This window comes from Equus quagga, chromosome 1, assembly GCF_021613505.1.
Source record: "Equus quagga isolate Etosha38 chromosome 1, UCLA_HA_Equagga_1.0, whole genome shotgun sequence".
Lineage (NCBI taxonomy): Eukaryota > Metazoa > Chordata > Mammalia > Perissodactyla > Equidae > Equus > Equus quagga.
Window position 1 is genome coordinate 111812509 of NC_060267.1, and position 20035 is coordinate 111832543.

At 38.1% G+C, this 20035-nt stretch overlaps 1 protein-coding gene across 4 annotated transcripts in view; it reads right to left on the reverse strand.

Moving 5' to 3' along the window:
- The window catches only part of CNTN4 (contactin 4), an 870265-nt gene that overhangs the window by 138705 nt on the left and 711525 nt on the right, over positions 1-20035 (reverse strand). For all 4 annotated transcript variants that reach the window (XM_046652823.1, XM_046652828.1, XM_046652821.1 and 1 more), the window contains 4 exons: positions 19352-19454; positions 16277-16461; positions 4460-4596; positions 1025-1154 (listed from right to left, as the gene is read on the reverse strand). In XM_046652823.1, the coding sequence (XP_046508779.1) occupies positions 1025-1154; positions 4460-4596; positions 16277-16461; positions 19352-19454 (555 nt within the window). The remainder of the gene's footprint in view (positions 1-1024; positions 1155-4459; positions 4597-16276; positions 16462-19351; positions 19455-20035) is intronic.

Sequence of the window (20035 nt, forward strand, 5' to 3'; positions counted from 1 at the left end):
GGGCTTTGGGGAGAAGAAGAAAAAAAAATAAGATTGGCAAGAGATGTTAGCTCAGGTGCCAATCTTTAAAAAAAAAAAAATGTCTCTCAACTCCTTCACTGCTTACCACATTCATTCATTCTTACACTTATTCAATATTTATTGAGTGCATACTATGTGCTTCAATACTGTATTAAGTCCTGAGGACCAAATAATGAGTTAAACCAAATACTGTCCTTGACATCTTGGGGAAGTTAAAGTGCAATGGGAGAAAAAGACAGAAAAATCACACAAATGTAAAATGTAAGTGTGGCAACTGTTATAAAGGAAAGTTAAAAGGCAGTACAAAAACTTGCAAGAGAGGAGTTGACCTAGGCAGAGGGCCAGGTATGACCTTCTGAGGAAGCAATAATGGAGTTGGGAGATGGTGAATGGGAAGGAGTTAAAGAAATGAAGAGGAAAAGGAAAAACATTCCATGCAGAAGGAACAGTATGTGCCAGTGGCCCTGTGGAGGAAGGGAGGATGGTGAATATGCAGAACAGAAAGGTCAGTAGAGCTGAAGAGCATGGGGGTGGGGGGGTCACATGATGAAAGAGGTAGCTGGAGGGGCAGACCAGTAGGACATAGCCTGGAAAATTCAGATGTTGAAGAACAAGATTCACTCTGCCAGCTGTTCAAATAAAACTTTCCAAACCAGATCAGCTCTTCCTCCTTCCAAGCTAAGTTTGCATCAAATCAGAATGATAGCAACAGACTCCAAAGCATTTCAGAAATTTTGTCAGTTTAGAAGGGTGGTCAATACAGGAATAAATACGAGTGCCAGGGGAACTATATTACCCATTGTAAGCATCAGAAGAGGCTGATTTAGAAAGTGGTCTCTTCTTATTGCTTGTAGAATGCATTACTTGTTTCTCAAGTAATATCTTTGGTTTAAAGATTTCTTTACCCTTTTCCTTAGATTGAACACTTATGTGTGGCAAAGCTCATGTTAGTTTAGTGACTTAAAGAGTTTCTATTTTTTTTCTGTCCAGTATAAAGACTCACCTATAACACTAAGCTCTGCGCTGGAAAAAATAACTCCATGTTTATTCTCTGCCACACACTGATACATGCCGGCATCCGAGAGGTTCACTATTGTTATGTTGAGTGTTCCTTGCTCGATTTGAATTCTTTCCTGTGAAAGAAAAAGGAACACAAAGCATTGACCTACAATTGAGACCTTACGGCACTTTTGCTACAAGTTATATCAAAGGGGCTTAATGAGAATAAACTAGCCATCATATAAGCAATTTATATAACATGATCTATTTATCTGTCAACTAAATTTGTGGCGGGTCAGATGCTAAATGGAACAACTCGTACATCAGTTGGTAAATGGAACTTAAATTGTAGGACTCTCTTGAGTTCTCATTGATTTAATAGTGAAACCATTCAGATTGATATTCCCTCTAAATACATGAATCTGAAATTTAAAATGCTTTTAGGGCTTTGTGCTAACTAGGGGTTTGGGAGTGAGAAATAAAACCAAATTTACTGTTTAAAGTATTTAAAACACTCGGATTATGAGCAGACAACACTTTGAAGGTTAATAGAATTGTAATCTTGGATGAAGCAGAAGCAAATATTTAATATTGGTTGAGGCTTACCAAAAAAAAAAAGTAGATATTAATAGTTTAATGTTCCCTTACTCTATTGTCGTCAGTGGCATGAGCTAAGCTTAGAACCATCTGCTGGTAGCAAATCTGAAGAAAGCAAAATTATTATATGGAACAACAGACCATTTTCATTTGTCAGCCTGAGGATACCTAACTTGCCTTATCAATTTTCATAAGTACCAAGAAGGATCTCCTTCTTCCCAGGAGACCTGCCATTTAAAAATATAAAATATAAAGACGCATTGGTTTTCCATTTGCCTTAGGTCTGCAGTTTAGCTGGGCTGACACCTTATTAGGCTTTGATCAAATCTAGGCATCCATGTTCCCTCATATTAAATAAAGGGAGGAAAATGCTGGTTCACTGGGTACCTACACTCTAGCGATTTGTTTGAGTTTGGCTTTTATAATTTGGGAGAATCATGGGCTGAGCAGGAGCCCTTTCCAGTGACAGGAGGAAGTGTATGCGACAGGGCAGAGGTTGGGCACATCAGCCCCCTTTCTGCTGTTGTGCACATTGACAGCTAAGCCATTGCTCAGACCAGGACTCCTTCCTGTGTGGCCTAACAGGAAGAAATCTGAGCACAAAGAACTGGCTCTCAACTTGGGCCCTGAGGAAAATGTCAAACTTCAGTGAACATTTGAGTGAACATTTGAGAAAATACAATAAGGAGAGTTAAATTGGATACAATTATTTCTCACTCTAAGGTCCTTCCCTACCCTCCCCCTGCCTTGTTCCAAGTTCTTTGTCAGGGTCTGCTGCATTAGATGGAGTAGTATAGTATGCTGTATAGGATCCATCCCTTCTGGATTCTTAGATGTACCTTCCAGGTACTCGTTCCAGAACCAAGGTACTTATTCTTCCAGCTGCTAAGAGTGATGACTGCTCATATCCAAGTCTCTGTCTGGGAACTGCCCTTGGCTGAAAAAAACTTCCCAAATCCAATACCTGGTCATTGAGAGCAGGAGTGCAACAGCAGGGCCCCCTTGCCTCAATTTGAGAAATTCTGAAGGACCTTGGGCTCCAGAGCAACCCCTGAAGACCTCTGTTGCAAGTGCATCACTGTTTAATCTCCCTTTGCCCAATATGACTTCCCTAACTCCTTCATAGGTGAGGCTCCCGGGAGCATTCCCAATATATCTCCTGCATGCAATCTCTGCCTCAGAGTCTGTTTTTAGAAAATCCAAAGACAGAGAGTGATGTTTGAAATACTTTCAAAGAGCATTTAAGCTTTTCTTCCCTTTGAGCCATATCTCTTCCCCCTCATCCCTTTTCCTGAAGAAATTTTCCATATAACCAATTCTAAAAACCTTATTCAGGCAACCTGAGGCAGTTCTGAACCCAGCAGACATTGAATATTTGGATCCAGGCTCCATTGCTTACTAATGATGGATGTGATCTTAGGCAAATTGCTCTGTTATGCCCATTTTACAGACAAGTTGGTTTCCTTGTCTGCAAAATGGGTGTAAAAATAGCACTTATCTCATAAGGTTCCTTGTGAATATCAGATGAGACAATGTGTTTGAAGTGGTAAGATAGGTTAGCATTTGTTAAAAGTGTTTGAGAAGTATGCCTTCCAAATCCTTTGTGAATAGTATTATAACCTATCATTTCCCCTTACAAAATGAATAGTTTGAGCAGAATTTTTATTTCAATGGTTATATAGTTCTAAAATTTCCATTTTGTTCTTTAAAAAAAATCTATCTGCTTATCTTTTCAAAATATCTTGTTTATTTTTATGGACATGGTTCTTTCATTTACCTCTTTGAGCCTCCTAAACAGACATTCCTATCTCTTTGTTGGACTGTTCTATAGGTTGGTTATCTTTCTAAAAAATAAATTTTTGCTTACATTTTGGAATATTGGTTTTGCAAGCTTATTTCTGAAAAGGAGTTATTTTTGTTTGTCTTTTTCCCACTGTTTAGCAGTTTTGTGGCTGCTCCACCTCATCGCCTGGGCCGCCAGTCCAGAAACAGATGTGCTCATAGCTTCTCCGAGGTCCTGATGTGAGGACACTGGGATGACTGCAGCTCCCATCCCAGGGCCAGTGGGAAGCACGGCCCAGTACCTTCCACCTCTCTTCCACCACAGCATCCCAGTAAGCCAGGCAGGGGCAGTTTGGCTGCTTCTTTCACTGGGCAGCAGTAGGTGGGGGGATTTATCTCCAAAGCCTTCACTCCAAAAATTTTGTATCCTGTCTCTAGAGAAGATTTTTTTTACCTAAGCTCCCAGCTACCACTGCCTGCTCCCAGGCCTACAGGCTGGTGCCTCCAGCTCCAGTCATCACTTTTAGTTTTTGTTCTATTTCTGTTGTATTAGAGAAGTTAATCTTGCATTTGAATATGTCATTGCCACACGTTTGAGGCAGAATTGATATTTTGATAATGATCTTATTGCACCATGTTGTCCAGAAGTCTCCCCAGATGAAGAAATGACACACCACACTGAGAAGGGAATTGGAATGCTGAGAGGTCTTACTCCTTCACTCACTCTTGTTTAGTGCACATACAGATTTGTATCTTAGTACTACTACATGTACCAGACCTTCTGCACAACTTTCCAATTGTAAAGCCAGAGGTGTTAATCTGTGAAGACCAAGGACCTAGCATAGGAGCTTAAGAAGGCTGAAGAAGAACAAGGCTGAAGAATTTGATTTATGTACAGTTTCTATTTACCAACTGCATTCACTTTCACTTTTTCCACTATCAATGGCATTTAGTTGCAAATTATTTTGGAAACAACTCACCATTTTCCTATTTCCTGAGCAATGAGGCCACAGTAACCATTACAGTCAATACTAAGACACAATTATCATCAATTGCTTACCTGAGTTAACAGTGGTTCACCATTTTTTAGCCACCTGTATGTAGGTTTGGGTCTGCCATTGGCTTTACATTCCCAAAAGACATTTTCTTCAATGGCCACATGGATATCATTTATTTTTTGAATCCAATTAGGTTGAGCTATAGCAGTTCAAAAAGCAAAGAAAAGATGTACATTCAGTGTATGTTCAGTCAATTTTTACCATATGCAATCAAGGGACAAAAGTAGGTTTATAAGAAAATTCCTTTTCCAGACGTTATGCAAATTACAAGGCTGAGTATAAGTTCAGGGGTGCTTTAAGAAGACATCCCATCCTTTGTCCAACTCTGAATGCCCTATTTTTGCGGCCCATGTGGCTACTCTTTTAATCACTAAAGGCAGAATGACTATAACTACTACATAGCAAAATTAACTATCCCTGTCTCCCAAGTATCTATTCTTCCTTTTAGTAGGAAAAGTCTCCCACACTGCCCCAACATTTTTGGCTAGGCTCATGTTTTCCTAGCTACACACTAAATTTCCCAGATTCTTTTGCAGCTAGAGTTAACCATGTAAATAAGTTCATGCCAATGGTCCTTGAATGAAAGCAGTGAGAGCAATTTCCAGGTTATTTACTTAAAGATACTTGCCCTCGATTCTCATTACCCCTTCCCACTGATTGGAAAAAAGTAACAACTGAAACAGCCTTGGACTCAGAGATGGAAGCTAAGTAAGATGGAAATGATGACCTGCCAGCCTTGGACCTTGCAGCCTCAGACCCACCTGCCTATTATTTTAATTAATTAATTTTTTTTAGTGAGGAAGATTGGCCCTGAGCTAACATCTGTGCCAATCTTCCTCGATTTTGTAATAATGGTATGCCACCACAGCATGCCCTGATGAGCAGTGTATAGCTCAGCGCCCAGGATCCGAACCTGTGAACCCCGGGCTACCAAAGCAGAGTGTGCAAACTTAACCACTATGCCACTGGGCTGGCCCTCCCACCTGCCTATTTTTAGAGAGATATGTGAGGGAGAAATAACCTTCTTATTTAAGCCACTGTATTTTGAGGTCTCCCTGTTACAGTAGCTTAGTCTGTCCCTAATGAATCTACTTCATTCTCATCCTTATATAATTTTTGTGACTTCTTTCTCTTTCAAGACTATTATCATTTTTTATTATTGACTTATTCCATATTGATAGAATGTTACCCACAAGAGTATGGCCCCAGAAGCCCAAATCTCTGAATAAGTCCTGATTTTTACCAAAACCTTCTTAGAAAATCTAGTCCTGCCCACAGTTTACCATAGGAATCCACGGCAGCACATAATTCCCACATTGCCCGCTGCCCTAAACCACTCCCACCACCAAAATTACGCCACATTTCTCATGCTTCAATTGAAGTCATGTTTTCTTTCCTCCTTCTTAGTGGCGATAAAGATAATGTTAATTTCACATTCCATAAAAAGTTTTCATAAATATCAAGCCTTGCCTAAAGCACAATTCACACTATTGTTAAATGTAACAACAAGTGTATTTAGGCCGAAGACCTTCAGCAGAAAAGAATCATAGTATCATTCTGGAATGTTATCTTCTCACAGGGCATTTCTATAGTGTAATGCCTACCAATATAAACCTAGTAGAGTTGATATCAGTACTTAATTAGAAGATGCTACTCAATATTCTTAGTCTGTCTCTTAGCTGACTTGACCTCAGTATCCTCATTCAGTGAGGCTCCAAACCATCCATAATTTAATTCAAAAGGAAATTAGTAGAACTGCGGCCAAGCTATCTTACCTTCTTAAGAATAAACAAAACTAGAAAAACACTCATCAAGTCACTTAACCAGCAGAGGTCTCTAGGTTCCTGAGTGAATACTGCTTCTTCCTTTTTCCATCTATAAGCAATTTCATGTTTTTGAAAGAGCAAAACACAATTTTACAAATCCTCTGCTGATGGGGATGACGCATTGCTGCATATGCAGGGAGGCCGAAAGGGTCAACTTTCAAAAAAAGTTATAAAATCAACAAGCATTAAGTTGAAGGAAAGGTTATAACCTTCATCCTTGAAAACGCTGCAAGTCTGCGGTTGTTTTGTATCTTCCTGCTATTAATGCAAAGGGAGCTCAAAAGGTAGATACCTTTTCAGTTCTCTGTTTGGAGACTTTGATGTGCAACCCTGATAGGGGTAATGGCAGTTGTGTGCCTTATTTCACATTCAACCTGCTGAATATTTACCCCCCATAGCGTCCATGAAAACAAAGCAAACAAGAAAAGCTGCAGAAATCTGTGGAATATTAACAACTAAGCCAAACTTTTCAAAGAGAGTGAGGAAAAAAAAATGGAAGGGCAAATGTAACTTATGAAGCAATGTCAAGTTGAAGTTCAAAAAGGAAACATCAAAACCATGTACAGAGACAGAGATTTCAATGTCATAGATTTCCTGTAACACTTGGGCTTATTCATTGCTTTCTTTCAAAAATAGACAAAGCTGGAAGCAAAACCTTGCAATCTCAAAAAAGGAGGTGAGGCAGGGAAGGGAGGGCCTTGAGAGGATTTTGAAAAGACCTTGCAAAGTTCTAACTAATTAAACACTTCTGAGGGCTCATTCTGTCTCTTCCAACAGGTTATGGAGGTTAAGGTGCCAGACAAGAATGTTCAATGGTAGTTATTTGTGCTGGCCAAGGTGAAATCAATAACTAATTCATCCTTTGCAAGACATCATCAGGTACTTACTTTGTTTTTAAAGTAAAATAAGTTCACAGAAGCCCAATCTGAAATGATATAAACATATTCCTTTTGAAGTGAATATCTGGAGATGGGCCCAGGGAGATCAGAAATGGAATGTCCTATTATATAAATGGCAAAGAATGAGACAATCTTCCTTTTAATATGCCAGTTGCAAATCTACAGGGCAAAAGCCCACACAGTGAAGGTTTCTGCTGCCACTCACTTAGATCAGATGAATCATACCTAAGTGGGTGAGTTTTTTGTACCAAAATAAAGTCCTGTGCCTAATGGGACTTGTTCATATCTCTCCATATCTCTTTGGGTCATACAGCTCAAAGTCCTTGGATAACAGATAGTCCATTTTAGTGCATTATAGAAAACATTGGTTTTTTTTTTTTTTTGGATAATGCATGTGAGTCCATGGTCTTTATCACTTAATATCTAGGTTCAACTACATATTATAACTCCAAGTCTAAATAATAGCTCTGAGGAAGGCCTAAACAGGTTGGTTCAGCACTATTATTTCAGAAAGAAGGTTATATCTAAATTTCTTTTTTTGTAATATATGTAGATATACGTAGATCCCACATATTAAACATATGTGGCATTAACCACATCCACATATTAAAACAGAACCATCCATTTGGGCCATCATGTTCTTTCAAGGTTTGAAACACAGGAATCCCTCCCCCAAGACAACTTAAGTCTTGTTCTCAAGCTATAAATTCAAATAGAAGGTTAAACGGTTGTGTTAGAATTTGACCCTGTGACATTGTTAGTCTCTTGGATAAATGAACAATCTCTTCACTTCAATATTTTGTTCAATAACTGCCAGAAATGACCTAAATCAATGTTTGCATAGTCCAACCACTGGAATTGTGTAAGCATCTTATCCAATAATAGTTTATATTGCAGACAGATATAATTTGAATTTAGTAGTCAAACAATTCTCAGAGGTATTTGTCTCTCTGACTCTTCAAAAACAGAAATTTCTCATAGAAAGAAATGCCATTATGAGCCCTAGAACTTAAAAATTTTTAAAGAAAGGATATAATGGGGAAAAAATAAATTTCTATTACAAAGATTACCTGTAGTCATTCAAAATTATTCCTGGTTGCTTACACAGTCTTGGAGAAGATGAATCATTTCCAGGGAAGGCAGGGGTTTGGCTAACATTGCTTCATAAGTTTATTGGAAGTGGGACTTGATGAGCCTGAAGATAATTACTTGGCTTCAATTTACAACCTATATACTATATAGTTGCTTCCCAAATCTTTCTCTCTTTATCTCAATTTCTTGTACTGTGGACAGAATCATTGAGATATTCTCAGCTATCTTGACCTTGAATGAAACATTCCCAGTACTCGCACTTGAACTACTCATTTTCCAACCTTACTGCAGAGAGTCTTCTAATTTATTGTTACAATCTTCTCTTAAACATCTGACTTCCCAAGTGTAGAAGTCACTGAAGGGAGAGATCATCTTTACAGGAAATATTCATACTGTGTTCTGGGGTAGGGTCCAGATTTGATCTTTGTTCAGCCCTGATAATCTCCCCTCCTCTGACTTCAGGCTCTCATCCACTCCTTACACCACAGCACTCATCATCCTAACGAGGGTTTTCAAATTCAATTCTATGAAGCTCTGAGGATTCTCGGGAGGTACCACCTTCACCTAGAGCAGTCTTGCTTTGTTTTAGGTATGGAGAATTTCATGTAAAAAAAAAAAAGAGTAACTCGATGATGAAACAACACATGCATTTTGAAAAATTCTTTGCTGAGGCATCTAAATCTTGTCGTTTTGTAAGAAGAGCTTTGGATTTGGAGGCTGGAGATTGAAAGCTTAAGTTTTCTCATTGGAATTGAGAGGAGGTTGGACTTGATGGTGTCTAAGTCCCTTCTGACTTTAATATGCTAAGCCTTTAGATTGCCTCTTGAATTAACCGAATCCTTGAATCTCCTGGGTTCTCTGTTAATTTGTGCTTCACTTAACACTCCTATTCATGGTCTCTTCATCTCTATATAAGTTACACTGCACTTTTGCTTCTGGCAACGGCAGAGGAGACGCCAGCCTGCCAACCCTCTTGTAGAAAACAAAATATAAAAACCAACTTATGGAAAGGCACAGTAGAGGGGAACCAAAAGCAGGCATATTTCTATTAATAGGTATTTATTAATAAATAAAACAGATACGACTGTAGGAAGTAATCTGTGTATGAGATAATGGATAGGATTTGTGAATGTGCTTTCCATGCTGTAAATGTCGTATGAATTGAGAGAATATTTCCCTCATTTCATATTTTTAGGCTAATATTTAAAGTACTCTGTCATCTGGTTCCACATTGTTTCTAAGTATGCAAAATGAACCCACAGCTCCTGTCAAATAAGGGCTTTCTTTCTCCTCAAATCCAATAGGCCAGTTCCTGCCTCATACCTTTGTTCATAACCTCATGTCTTTTTGGAATGTTCTCCTCCCTTTCATCCTCTAACCAGTTTTTACTCTGCAGAAACACCTCCTCCATGAAGCCTTCCCTGATCTGCCAATTGCAATCCTCCTGAATATGTGCGGTTCCTTTGGCACAAACAGCAGAACTATTTTGTGCCATCACTTGTATTGTTTTCGTTTAACTCCTTTGTTGTTAACCAGTTTCTACAAGAGCACACATTTTCTCTTTTCTTCCCAGATGTGCTGTAGTCAATTCAGAACTTCAGAAATGAGTGATGGAATAAAAAGAATTGGAAATAGGCAATAGGTTCCTAAAAACAGAACTTAAGGCTGGTTCACTAAGCCCACTTCTACTCAAATAAACCAAGCCATTGTTCTAGCCTAACATGGATTAACTTCTTTACATTTCTTTTTAACCCTCAACTCAGTCACTATTGAATGTTCCTCTGAATTGCCTATTATTGGGTTGAATTCATCCCTTTTTCCTTCCTCTATCCCCCTTCTGAACAAAACACTACCGATCATGGACACTATGTACTTACAGAATATCTCATCAGTATCACTTTATATGTGTTCTTTCTCAACCTCATAATAACTCATAATAACCTGTAAGTTAAGTGGAATTATCCCCATTTTATAGATGAGGCCCAGAGACATTAACGTTTAGATTCAGAAAGTGGTTCAGTTGTGACTGGCACACAGGACTGCTAGGCTCCAATCCATGTTCTATCTACAGGCTCTCAAAATATATCTAACCCTATCACCAATGGTGATGGAAGGATTCTTTTGGACCTATGGTTCTCAAAGTGTGGTTGAAGGACCACTGGGGTTCCCCAAGTCTCATTTAGGGAGTCCATGAGATCCTTTTTTTGCAACTACATATCTGTGTGAGACCAAATTTTCTTCATGTACTTCTACCAAAACAACGCATCATGACAGATTGAATACAGAAGCACATATAAGAATCCAGCTTTCTTCTTTTAAGATAGACATTGGAAGGATTTTCAAAAGCATAAACAACGTCCCTCTTCTCATTAAAATTTCTTTTTGGAAAATTATAGTCAGTTTTCTTAAAATATGTTCATTATTTTAACATGTATTGATCGTATTATTGTCATTTTAAAATAAAGTACAAAATTAAATTCTAAGTTTTAATTTCTAATATGGTATATATTGATAGATATAACCCATATAAGCAAAAGATTTCTGGAGTAATTGATAATTTCTAAGGGTGAAAAGGGGTGCTGAAACCAAAACTTTGAGAACTACTGCTTTAGACAAGCATAGAATCTTTTAGATAAATGAATCCACTTATGCAATACTTGCTACAAGTAAATTTAAACAATATTCCTTGATGGATAAAAATTGGAACAGTTACATCTGCTTTCTGTGGCAATACAGAGTGAGGGAGTTGAATTGCATTTCAATACATTGTCCTTGATCTGGCTTTTCCTTCCCTAGTCTGAAGTTTCTCATGGGGTAAGGACTTGTGTCCCCACTCCTGTATTTCTTCCCACTGAACATTATTCACAACATGTTTCCTATGTGCACCCCTTGAAAAATTGCAGCAAGTCTCTTTATTGGAATGACCAGATGAAGGGGAGGAAACAAAAATTGTTGACTTTAAGTGACACTCAGGGAAATTGCGGGTCTCATTATCAGTTCTGTCTAGGACAATTAAGTAGACTATTGCTCTACTGCAAAATTACCTTATCTTCTGTGTTCATTTTTTGGTCATTCTGTCCTTTAAGCCACTTCGGAGGGCTGAATACTATCTAGTGATCACATATACCTATCACATCCGTGGGGAAATTAGTATGCTGGGCTGCGTGATGCTTCTCTATTCACTTATTGATGACCTTAGATATACTCAAACAACATTCGCAGTGTCATCAAGCCTATAGTTTTGCCTTTAGAGTTAAAGGACCATCGCATACAAGGTCTAGACATATAGCCTTAAATGTAATTTGAAGAGGAAAATAAAAAGAGCTCCTTTGGACTCAATATTCAGGCGATCATCTTAGAAAACAGGAAGCAAAAAAGTCAATTGTTCATCTGGATGTTTTCATTTATGACACTGGTTGTGCAAAATATGCAGAAAAAGTATCTGGATGATTGATGGAGTTTTCCCCTTACCTACTGTATTAAATGTTGTCTTGTCAGGAAAAGTAATATGTGTAGTATAACAGAAAGAGCAGTTCTAGAGGGAGATCTGATTCTTGCTCATTGTGTCATCTTCGCTAAGTTATGTATTTTATGTCTCTGGACCTTATTTTCTTTACTTATAAAAATCAAAGTGTTGGCCCCAACAGTTCCTTCCAGCTCAAACGTTACAGGAGTCTATGAAATATAGCTTTGTTTACTGATCAAATATTATATTTCCTGTTTCCCATTGGTGAAGATGATTTTACTCTTAACACCTGTTACATATAGGAGAAATTGTACAAAAGGCTTTAAATATCAGGTTCTTGTAGTTCACACCTCATTCTTCTAAATGGTGATTATAATTCTATTGGTCTATTTGTGCAAAAAGGAAGTGGCTGAAGACACATGAGGTGGAAAGATGAGTAATATCAGTGAATTAAATCCATTTTATACTTCCCTTTCCGTTCTTCAAACATAATTATTTTTGAAGAAGCTCTCACTCTACTTTGTCTATGTAGACTGGCTACAATGCCGGATGTGACAGCAACCTGTTAGCTTTCTAGAGAAGCAGGAACACCTTTGCTTCCATGCAATTTAATCTTCAGCTTCACTCTACCACTTGGAAAGCTTAGCACAGGGAAATGGTTCTCACAATGTGGACTCCAGACAAACTGTATCAGCATTACCGGGGAACTTAACAGAAATGCAAATTCTCAGCTCCCACCCCAGATCAACAGAAGCAGAACCTCTGAGGTTAGGGCCCGGTGTTCTGTATTTTAATAAAATTTCCAATTATTCTAATATGTGCAGAAGTTTGAGAACTTCCAGTATGAAGGAACAAGCATAACGTTTGGAATCTAGCTCCTCTTCTTACTATGTAAACTTAAAGATAAACTGAATAATTGTAGGAATCATTCAAAAAAGACACGTGAGAGTGTCTTTTTGGCTCTAATTCCAAAATATATCTTGAGTCTCTCCATTTGTTTTCCTTCCTTGAGTCCTAGCCACCAACATCTCTCACCTAGATGGCTTCTTGACTGGTTGTCCTGCTAATCTGTTTACCACAAAGGAACCAGAGTGGTCTTTTAAAAGCATGAATCAGATTGAGTCATTCCCCTGCTTAAAATCCTCCAATGGTTTCTCATTATATTCAGAATAAAACCCAAACTCTGTGCCTGGTTTACAAGGTACAGTATAATCTGTTACCCTCTTATGTGTCAAGACTTTCGCCATTTCTTACTATGATTTGGTTACACTGGCTTCCTTGATGCATCTCAAATATGTCAAGAAGTTTCCTGCCTCAGGGCCTTTGCACTTCCTTACCTTCTGCCTGGAATGTCTTTCCCCTTGAAAGGCTGGCTCTTTTTCATCCTTTAGGTTTCAGCTCAGAGGTCAATTCTCAGACAAATCTTCACTGACTACCTTATCTTATGAAGCCTTTCCCTTGCTTCTAGTTATTTTCTATCATACCATCCTAATTATTTTCTTTATAACTCTTATTACAAAACAACATTTTCTAGGTCATTTATTTCCTTAATAGCATATTGCCTGTCAACTTCTAGTGAAATACAAGCCCCTTGAGAGCAGGGATTTGCCTTTCAGCCCTGTACTTAACATTGCCCGCCTTATGGTAGCCAACAAAAAAATATTTGTTGAACAAATTATTAATATCTTAAAATCATTTTGGAAAATCTCTACCTTTAGCCACAAAGATTTATAGTATTTTACCCCTGAAAATATACCAATCTACTTTTAGGAAGTTTTTTACTCTGAAAAATATCTGAAAGAGCAGATTAAAATTAGACCACACTGGTCAAGTATAGGTCATGGCAAAAATAAATTGGGAAGATGGGGTATGGTAAAAATGTTTATGTCTGAACAGGTTTCAGTTCTTCACACATCTCAAACATGAGTAGCACATGCTAACCTAAAGCCACAGTGGGAACACATCAACCAGGAACGGGGGCTTCCATCATTCTGACACAGGGAAGATGGGAGCAATGGAATCATGCCCAGCAGGTCTTCGGAGGAAGGTTAAATGGTTTTAGTGCCAGAAGGGAAAAACTGCCATTTTGTCAAGACAGAACAGAAGTTAGCACATCTGTGGTTGTTGAAGTGAAGAGCTGATGAATGGAATGCAACAACTTGGAACTGAAAAGGAGAAGCCCGTTTCTAAGCTCAAACTCATGGTTTGTAATCCCAGAGCACAGTACATCTTAATATTGTAAGAAATTCTCCTGTCAACAAAGACAGAGTGTTCATGGATAAGTGACTGGGGCTACTCTATCCCCTTTTGTGATCTACATGGTGATTTTAATTATAATAACTCATTTAAATTGGAGATCTAGGCAGCCGGATATTAAAAACACAGCATTGGGAAAACCCAATAAGACCAAAAAAAATGGGAGGAAAAAAATGACAGCCAAACTCTTTTGTATAATTAAGCTCTCCTGTGACAATGAAAACAATTCGATAATGTCTGTGTCACTGATATGCTAGTTGAGGAAAAACAAAAGAAAAAACATAGATGCAACAGCCAAGTGCTACGAAAGTCAACTGGTCTGACAAGCTTCTAACACCAAGGGTGGTTGACAACCGAGGAAAAAGCCGAGTTATCTTCAGAAAGCAGGCAAATTTCATTCTGCTTTTTTTCCCATGCATCGATGCAGATAACTTGATTTAAAAGAGAAAGACTGTTAGGACCTCATTTTCATCTCCAGCACAGGATCCCTGGAAAACGTCTCACTGCACAAAGCTGGGAGCCAGTGACGAGGTTGATTCTCCAGAACAGTAACTCTGGAGTATTCTTTTCTAGTGCAGGAGACCTTTGACCCACTAGAAGGCACTATGCCAACCCCTGGTTACAGAAAATTTCATACCTTTTTAACAAACTGAAAAGAGATATTTCACTTAAAAGAAAATCATGAAAGTGAAAATGACCTTACTCAATTAGTTGAACAACTCAAATAACATTTAGGAATAATCACCACTGAATTGAAAAGTCTATTCAACTAAGAAAAAAGGGAAAACATTGGCCATTTACCTGAATATTTTCAGGTTGTCCCTACCTGACATATAAGAAATAATTATTATACTGGTGAGAAAAATGTATCCTAAACGCTTAAAAAAAAACCCCGCAGCAATTGCATCTCACTGAACAACTCTGTAACCTTCAGTCTTATGTTTTTCCAGTCAATTAACTGTGGTGTCTTTTGCTTTTCAACAACCAAATAGGGTATCAACTGCCTCAGTTTAAGAAAGAGCAAAGATCGAATATCAAGTCTGTCATTTGGCATGAGTAGAGTTAGTGCTTTATTATTGTTGAAGACAGATGAGTGATTAAAGAGGAGTGCAGATTTATTCAAACAACTGCTGCCCAGATCATCATGTGAAGTACTTTCCACAACCATGTGTGCTCTCCCACCACCTGGGCTACATCAGAGGGATGTGGGTCCAAAATGCTAAGAGTCACAGGGGGAGGGTCACTGAAGGCTAGTTGATATTGGAAATCTCCAAGTCGTTTCTAATCACACTTCTAAAAAACCTCATATGACTATTGAGCAAAATTATTTGGCCATATCTTAAAACTAAAATGCTTTGGAAGAAGAATTGGTGAAATAAATAGACTTTCATGGTATCAGTTATTGCAAGAAATAAGAATATTTAAAGTTTTTGCTACAAATTGCACCTACAGAACTACTCTCATCGCTTTAATAAACATTGTTGTTTATGTGAAGCATTCTTGAATAATTATAAATCTATAATATTTATTTTCAATACCCCAGACAGATGGGATTCAGGCATGTTCCAATTTGGCAGAACTCAATATGCTTTCAAAATGCCTATCCAATGAAATCCCTTTTTGGATATCAAATCAATACGATAACAGAGTTTCCAAGATAGGCTCAATTGATGACCACGTGCTAGAGGTTTTACATTTATATTGTCTGGATCAATGCCGATGATTTGATTGGAATAGGAGCAGCTGCACATATAGTCTTTGGGGTGAGAGAGATTTGTCACGCTCCACTCTGATAAGAACTAAATTTGGACTGTGCATTTTGAGATGTTCATGGCACCACATTTACTGCTATCAAAGAGGAACAATTACAAAGGATTAACATGAGCCCCAGATCAAAATTCCAATGCAGAAAAGCATAGAGCTTTAAAAAGACAAATCAGGAGCAGGAATAACAAAACGTTTCCTGTGTCAGGTTTACAGCTTGATGGCAGGAGGAGAAACAGTTCCTTTGCAAGTGTGTTCACACTAATATCCATCCCCCAAGCACATCAGCCTAATTTCTTCCTCTCTGCTCTGACAACATCCTTGCCCTCCACCCTCACTCTACCTACACTCCCAGAATCACCAAGGGAATGCTAATTAAGTAAAAAACCAAGGGTTTTACAGTCTTATTTTGCATAGTCCTTCCCCAAAAGCCTGAATGCAAACTTCTCAGCTTATTATTTTAATATCAAGAAATTCTGTAGCACTACAAATGATAAATTGGAATCACAAACTTACCATAAAAAGTCAACTGTCCCCTTGCTACGTTTTTCCCTCTTGAATTTTCAGCCACACATTCATATAAACCAGCATCCTCCTGCTGGAAATTGGGGATTTCAAGGATTCCATTTGACTTGTGTCTCCTGGCTTTTCTTGCTATTGGCTTTCCATCAGCTCTTCTCCAGATAATAGTTGGTACTGGACTGATAGTGATAATAAAAAGGAATTAATCAAATTAAAGAAAATTGTTTCTTTTATCTGAACCTATGCTCTCAACATTTTTCTTCTTAGTTCTAAACATAAGCTCGCATTAGACAGTGTTTTCCAAACTTCATTCATTTGCACGTCACTATAATGATTTTATCCATATCCACATCTGTAGTATTATTATATACTTACTGTTTTTCTTAAAATCAAATAACCTTCCTTTACCTTAAATAATCTATCTCCTACACAATATTATCACTCAAACAAAACAGATTTTTATAAGCTTATTATATTTTTTCTAATATATTTGGTTTTTCTAAATCATAAATATGAAAATAAAAATGTCCATGCACACATGTGGCAGATTAAAGATGGCTTCAAATTCTTTCACATTCCTCTCATCAAGATGAGGTCCAGGCACCTTCCTCCTTGAACCTGGTGAGCTCTTGGGCAACTTTGAATACTGAAATAAGGCAGAGGTGATGTTGTGTCAGTTTCAAGACTCAGGCGATAAGAAACTGGCAGCTTCTACTTTCTGTCTCTTGCAGTACTCTCTATGGAACCTTACCAAGTTATAGCAGTCCATTAGGAGGGTGGTTTGAGGAAACCTTACGTAAAATAGTGAGATAAGGAAATAAGCAATCTATGGGGTCTTTATACACTCTCAAGGCATCCATCATCCTCCAGCCCTAACTGTTAGAACACATCTTAAATTGCAAGGAGGACATTGTGGAGTCTGCAAATCAATGGTTTAGTGAGCTAACCACAGCTTTTAAGATTGTGGCTTCCTAGCAGGAGATACAATTATTTACTTATTTATTTTTCACAAAAACACACGCAGAGAAGTAATTAGACTAAAGACTTGCTAATCTTCTCTGGAAAACCTGAGATGGTATTTAAAAAATTAAAGCCATCAACTCTACTATACTTGTTTTAGAAGAATTTAGGTTCATTAGACAGACACTAACTCAAAATGCAGAAAGGGCTCTATCAGAAGTACATTATGGGTCTTTACATTTGATGAGAGAGACACTTAACGCATGCCTTTACAAATAACTGTACTTAGACATAGTTTTTTGCTCTTCAGTGGGCGCTGATGATGTGTTTCAGCAGCTGGATGTGCATACTCAAACATTTCTGCGTAGACTGGAGGAGCCCAATTTGGGTCTTTTGTTTTTATTCTAGTGCCATTCAAGCAGCATGAATAGAGTTTAATTCATACCCCCTTTGAAGTGTGAACAACATGAATTTTGCTCTTTCTCTACAGATGATTTTTCAAGGTGTCACCTTGGAGAGTTCAACAAATATATTCCTAGCCTATCTAGTTACCTGCTTTCACTTTTCCCTTGGATTGAGGAGATATATATATATATATATATATATATTAGCATATATGTTAATAAAAGGGACCATATTACACTGTTTGGCAATCTGCTTTTAGTCTCTTAGCAATAAATCATGGGCATTTTCTATGTCTTACACATTGTTTTACAAGTTGATTTTTTTTTTTTTTGAGGAAGATTAGCCCTGAGCTAACTGCTGCCAGTCCTCCTCTTTTTGCTGAGGAAGCCTGGCCCTGAGCTAACATCTGTGCCCATCTTCCTCTACTTTATATGTGGGATGCCTACCACAGCATGGCGTGCCAAGCAGTGCCACGTCCGCACCCGGGATCCGAACCAGCGAACCCCAGGCCGCCGAGAAGCAGAACGTGTGAACGTAACCGCTGTGCCACCGGGCCAAACCCTACAACTTGATTTTTAAGGTCTGTACAATGTTCCATGCTACAGCTATGTCATAATTTATTTAAAGTGGTAAGTTTTAAGGACATAAAAAATGACCACTGTATTGTACCAAAATAAAGACACTATTGTAGCTTATATGGCCATGACTTGGAAACATGGAAACCAAAAGAATCCTTCTTTATTAAAGCTGAAAGTAAAAAGAAAAGAAGTAACGCTTTCTTCTATGGTTGCTGTCAAACACAAAAGTCATAAGAAAATAGATTCAATGCTGAATACAGGGGTTGGGCAAAAGTTAGCATTGTTGCCTTAGCCAAGATTTGGGCACAGGAAAAGGATGGGGAGTTAGCAAAGGGTTAGTCCAATAGATGGAGTTGAGTGTAGAGATTCACGTGAATCCTCAAAATCCAGAGAAGATGTAAAATTCTCATTTCAGATGATAGTGTTTATGGTTTATGCCAAACCTTTTCTTCAGGGTTACTGGCAAAATCTTCACCAATCTGTTTTTTCATTTTCTTTATACCCTCTGATAGGTACTATATGGAAAAGTTAACTGGTTCCCAAGTAGGCTTATCTAACAATAATCCACAGACTGAATAATAAAGTTGTGAATAATTTTCAGACAATTCTGTAAAATAGAGACTCTCGTGGGGAATATCAGGTCTTACCTATCTCTAGGCAGAGTAGAAGGACATCCAGAATAGACAAAAGAAACCAGCAATTAAAAAAAAATTCAAGAAAAGTTTGATGCATCCTCTATAAACTAGGGCCAGAATGAAAGTTCATATTTTTCCAAATAGTCAGCTTGACTCTACCTCAAATGAAGGCATTGTTTTCCTGTCATCCTGGGTTAGACAGTGTGCACACTACAGGTCATAATAATAGAACAAAATACTTTTTTCAGAATTGCCCGTTCTCCTCTCTTTGTGGCACGTCAACTGCAGCAGCCTAAGCCTCCTCACACCATTACACCTTCCCTCTCGGTGGTGAGAGGGCAGAATCGAAGACGCAGACACAGAATTACAAAGAGAAAGGCTTGACTTGCTTTTCAGTCACCTCAGAAACTATCACTGCAAACAGTGCAAGGAAAATTCTATACCTGCCCAAGCTGAAGAGAGGACAAGGAGGGAGAGAAACCAGAACTTACTTTCCTAAGGCAAAGCATTCCAGCTTCACTGTTGTTCCTTTTGCAGTCGGGACCGTTTCTGGGAACTGCACTTCTATTTTTGGCTCATATTCGCCCATCACCCCTGTGAATAAACGAAGGAGCTAAGTCTTGGAGGTTCTTTGAAAACATACATAAGTGTTTATCAGTTAACGTGGGATGCTCCCATACATCATTATGTGCATGATTAATTCTTTCATTTAAAGCAGGTCCTATGTCTAACAGTCGTGAATTGTGGCTCCTCTCCCAGCTACTGCTAGAGGGAAATTTGTATCACAGCACCACACCATCTGCCTAGGATTAAATTCTCCATGCATACAACCTCGCTTCTCAGAAATACTTTTTTTTTTAGGTAGTCATGGAAAAAAACAAGGAAGGAAGATAAAGTCCTAGTCACCAGGAAAATCAAATAAATTATCTTTTTGGAAATATACTGCCAAAAAATTCAAAATACTTTAAAAACATACGTGCATGCCTTATTACATCTATAGAAGAAAAAAAATTCTGAGTAATCAATTTGTGACCACAAATTACTTTATCTTTCATTTCCAAGGCCAATCTGAATTAACCATAAATTACAACATGCAAGGTAATATCAAATGCAGTATTTACACTATATTCAGAATGAATGTAAAAAGAATAATAGGAAGGTCATCTTCTTGAAGG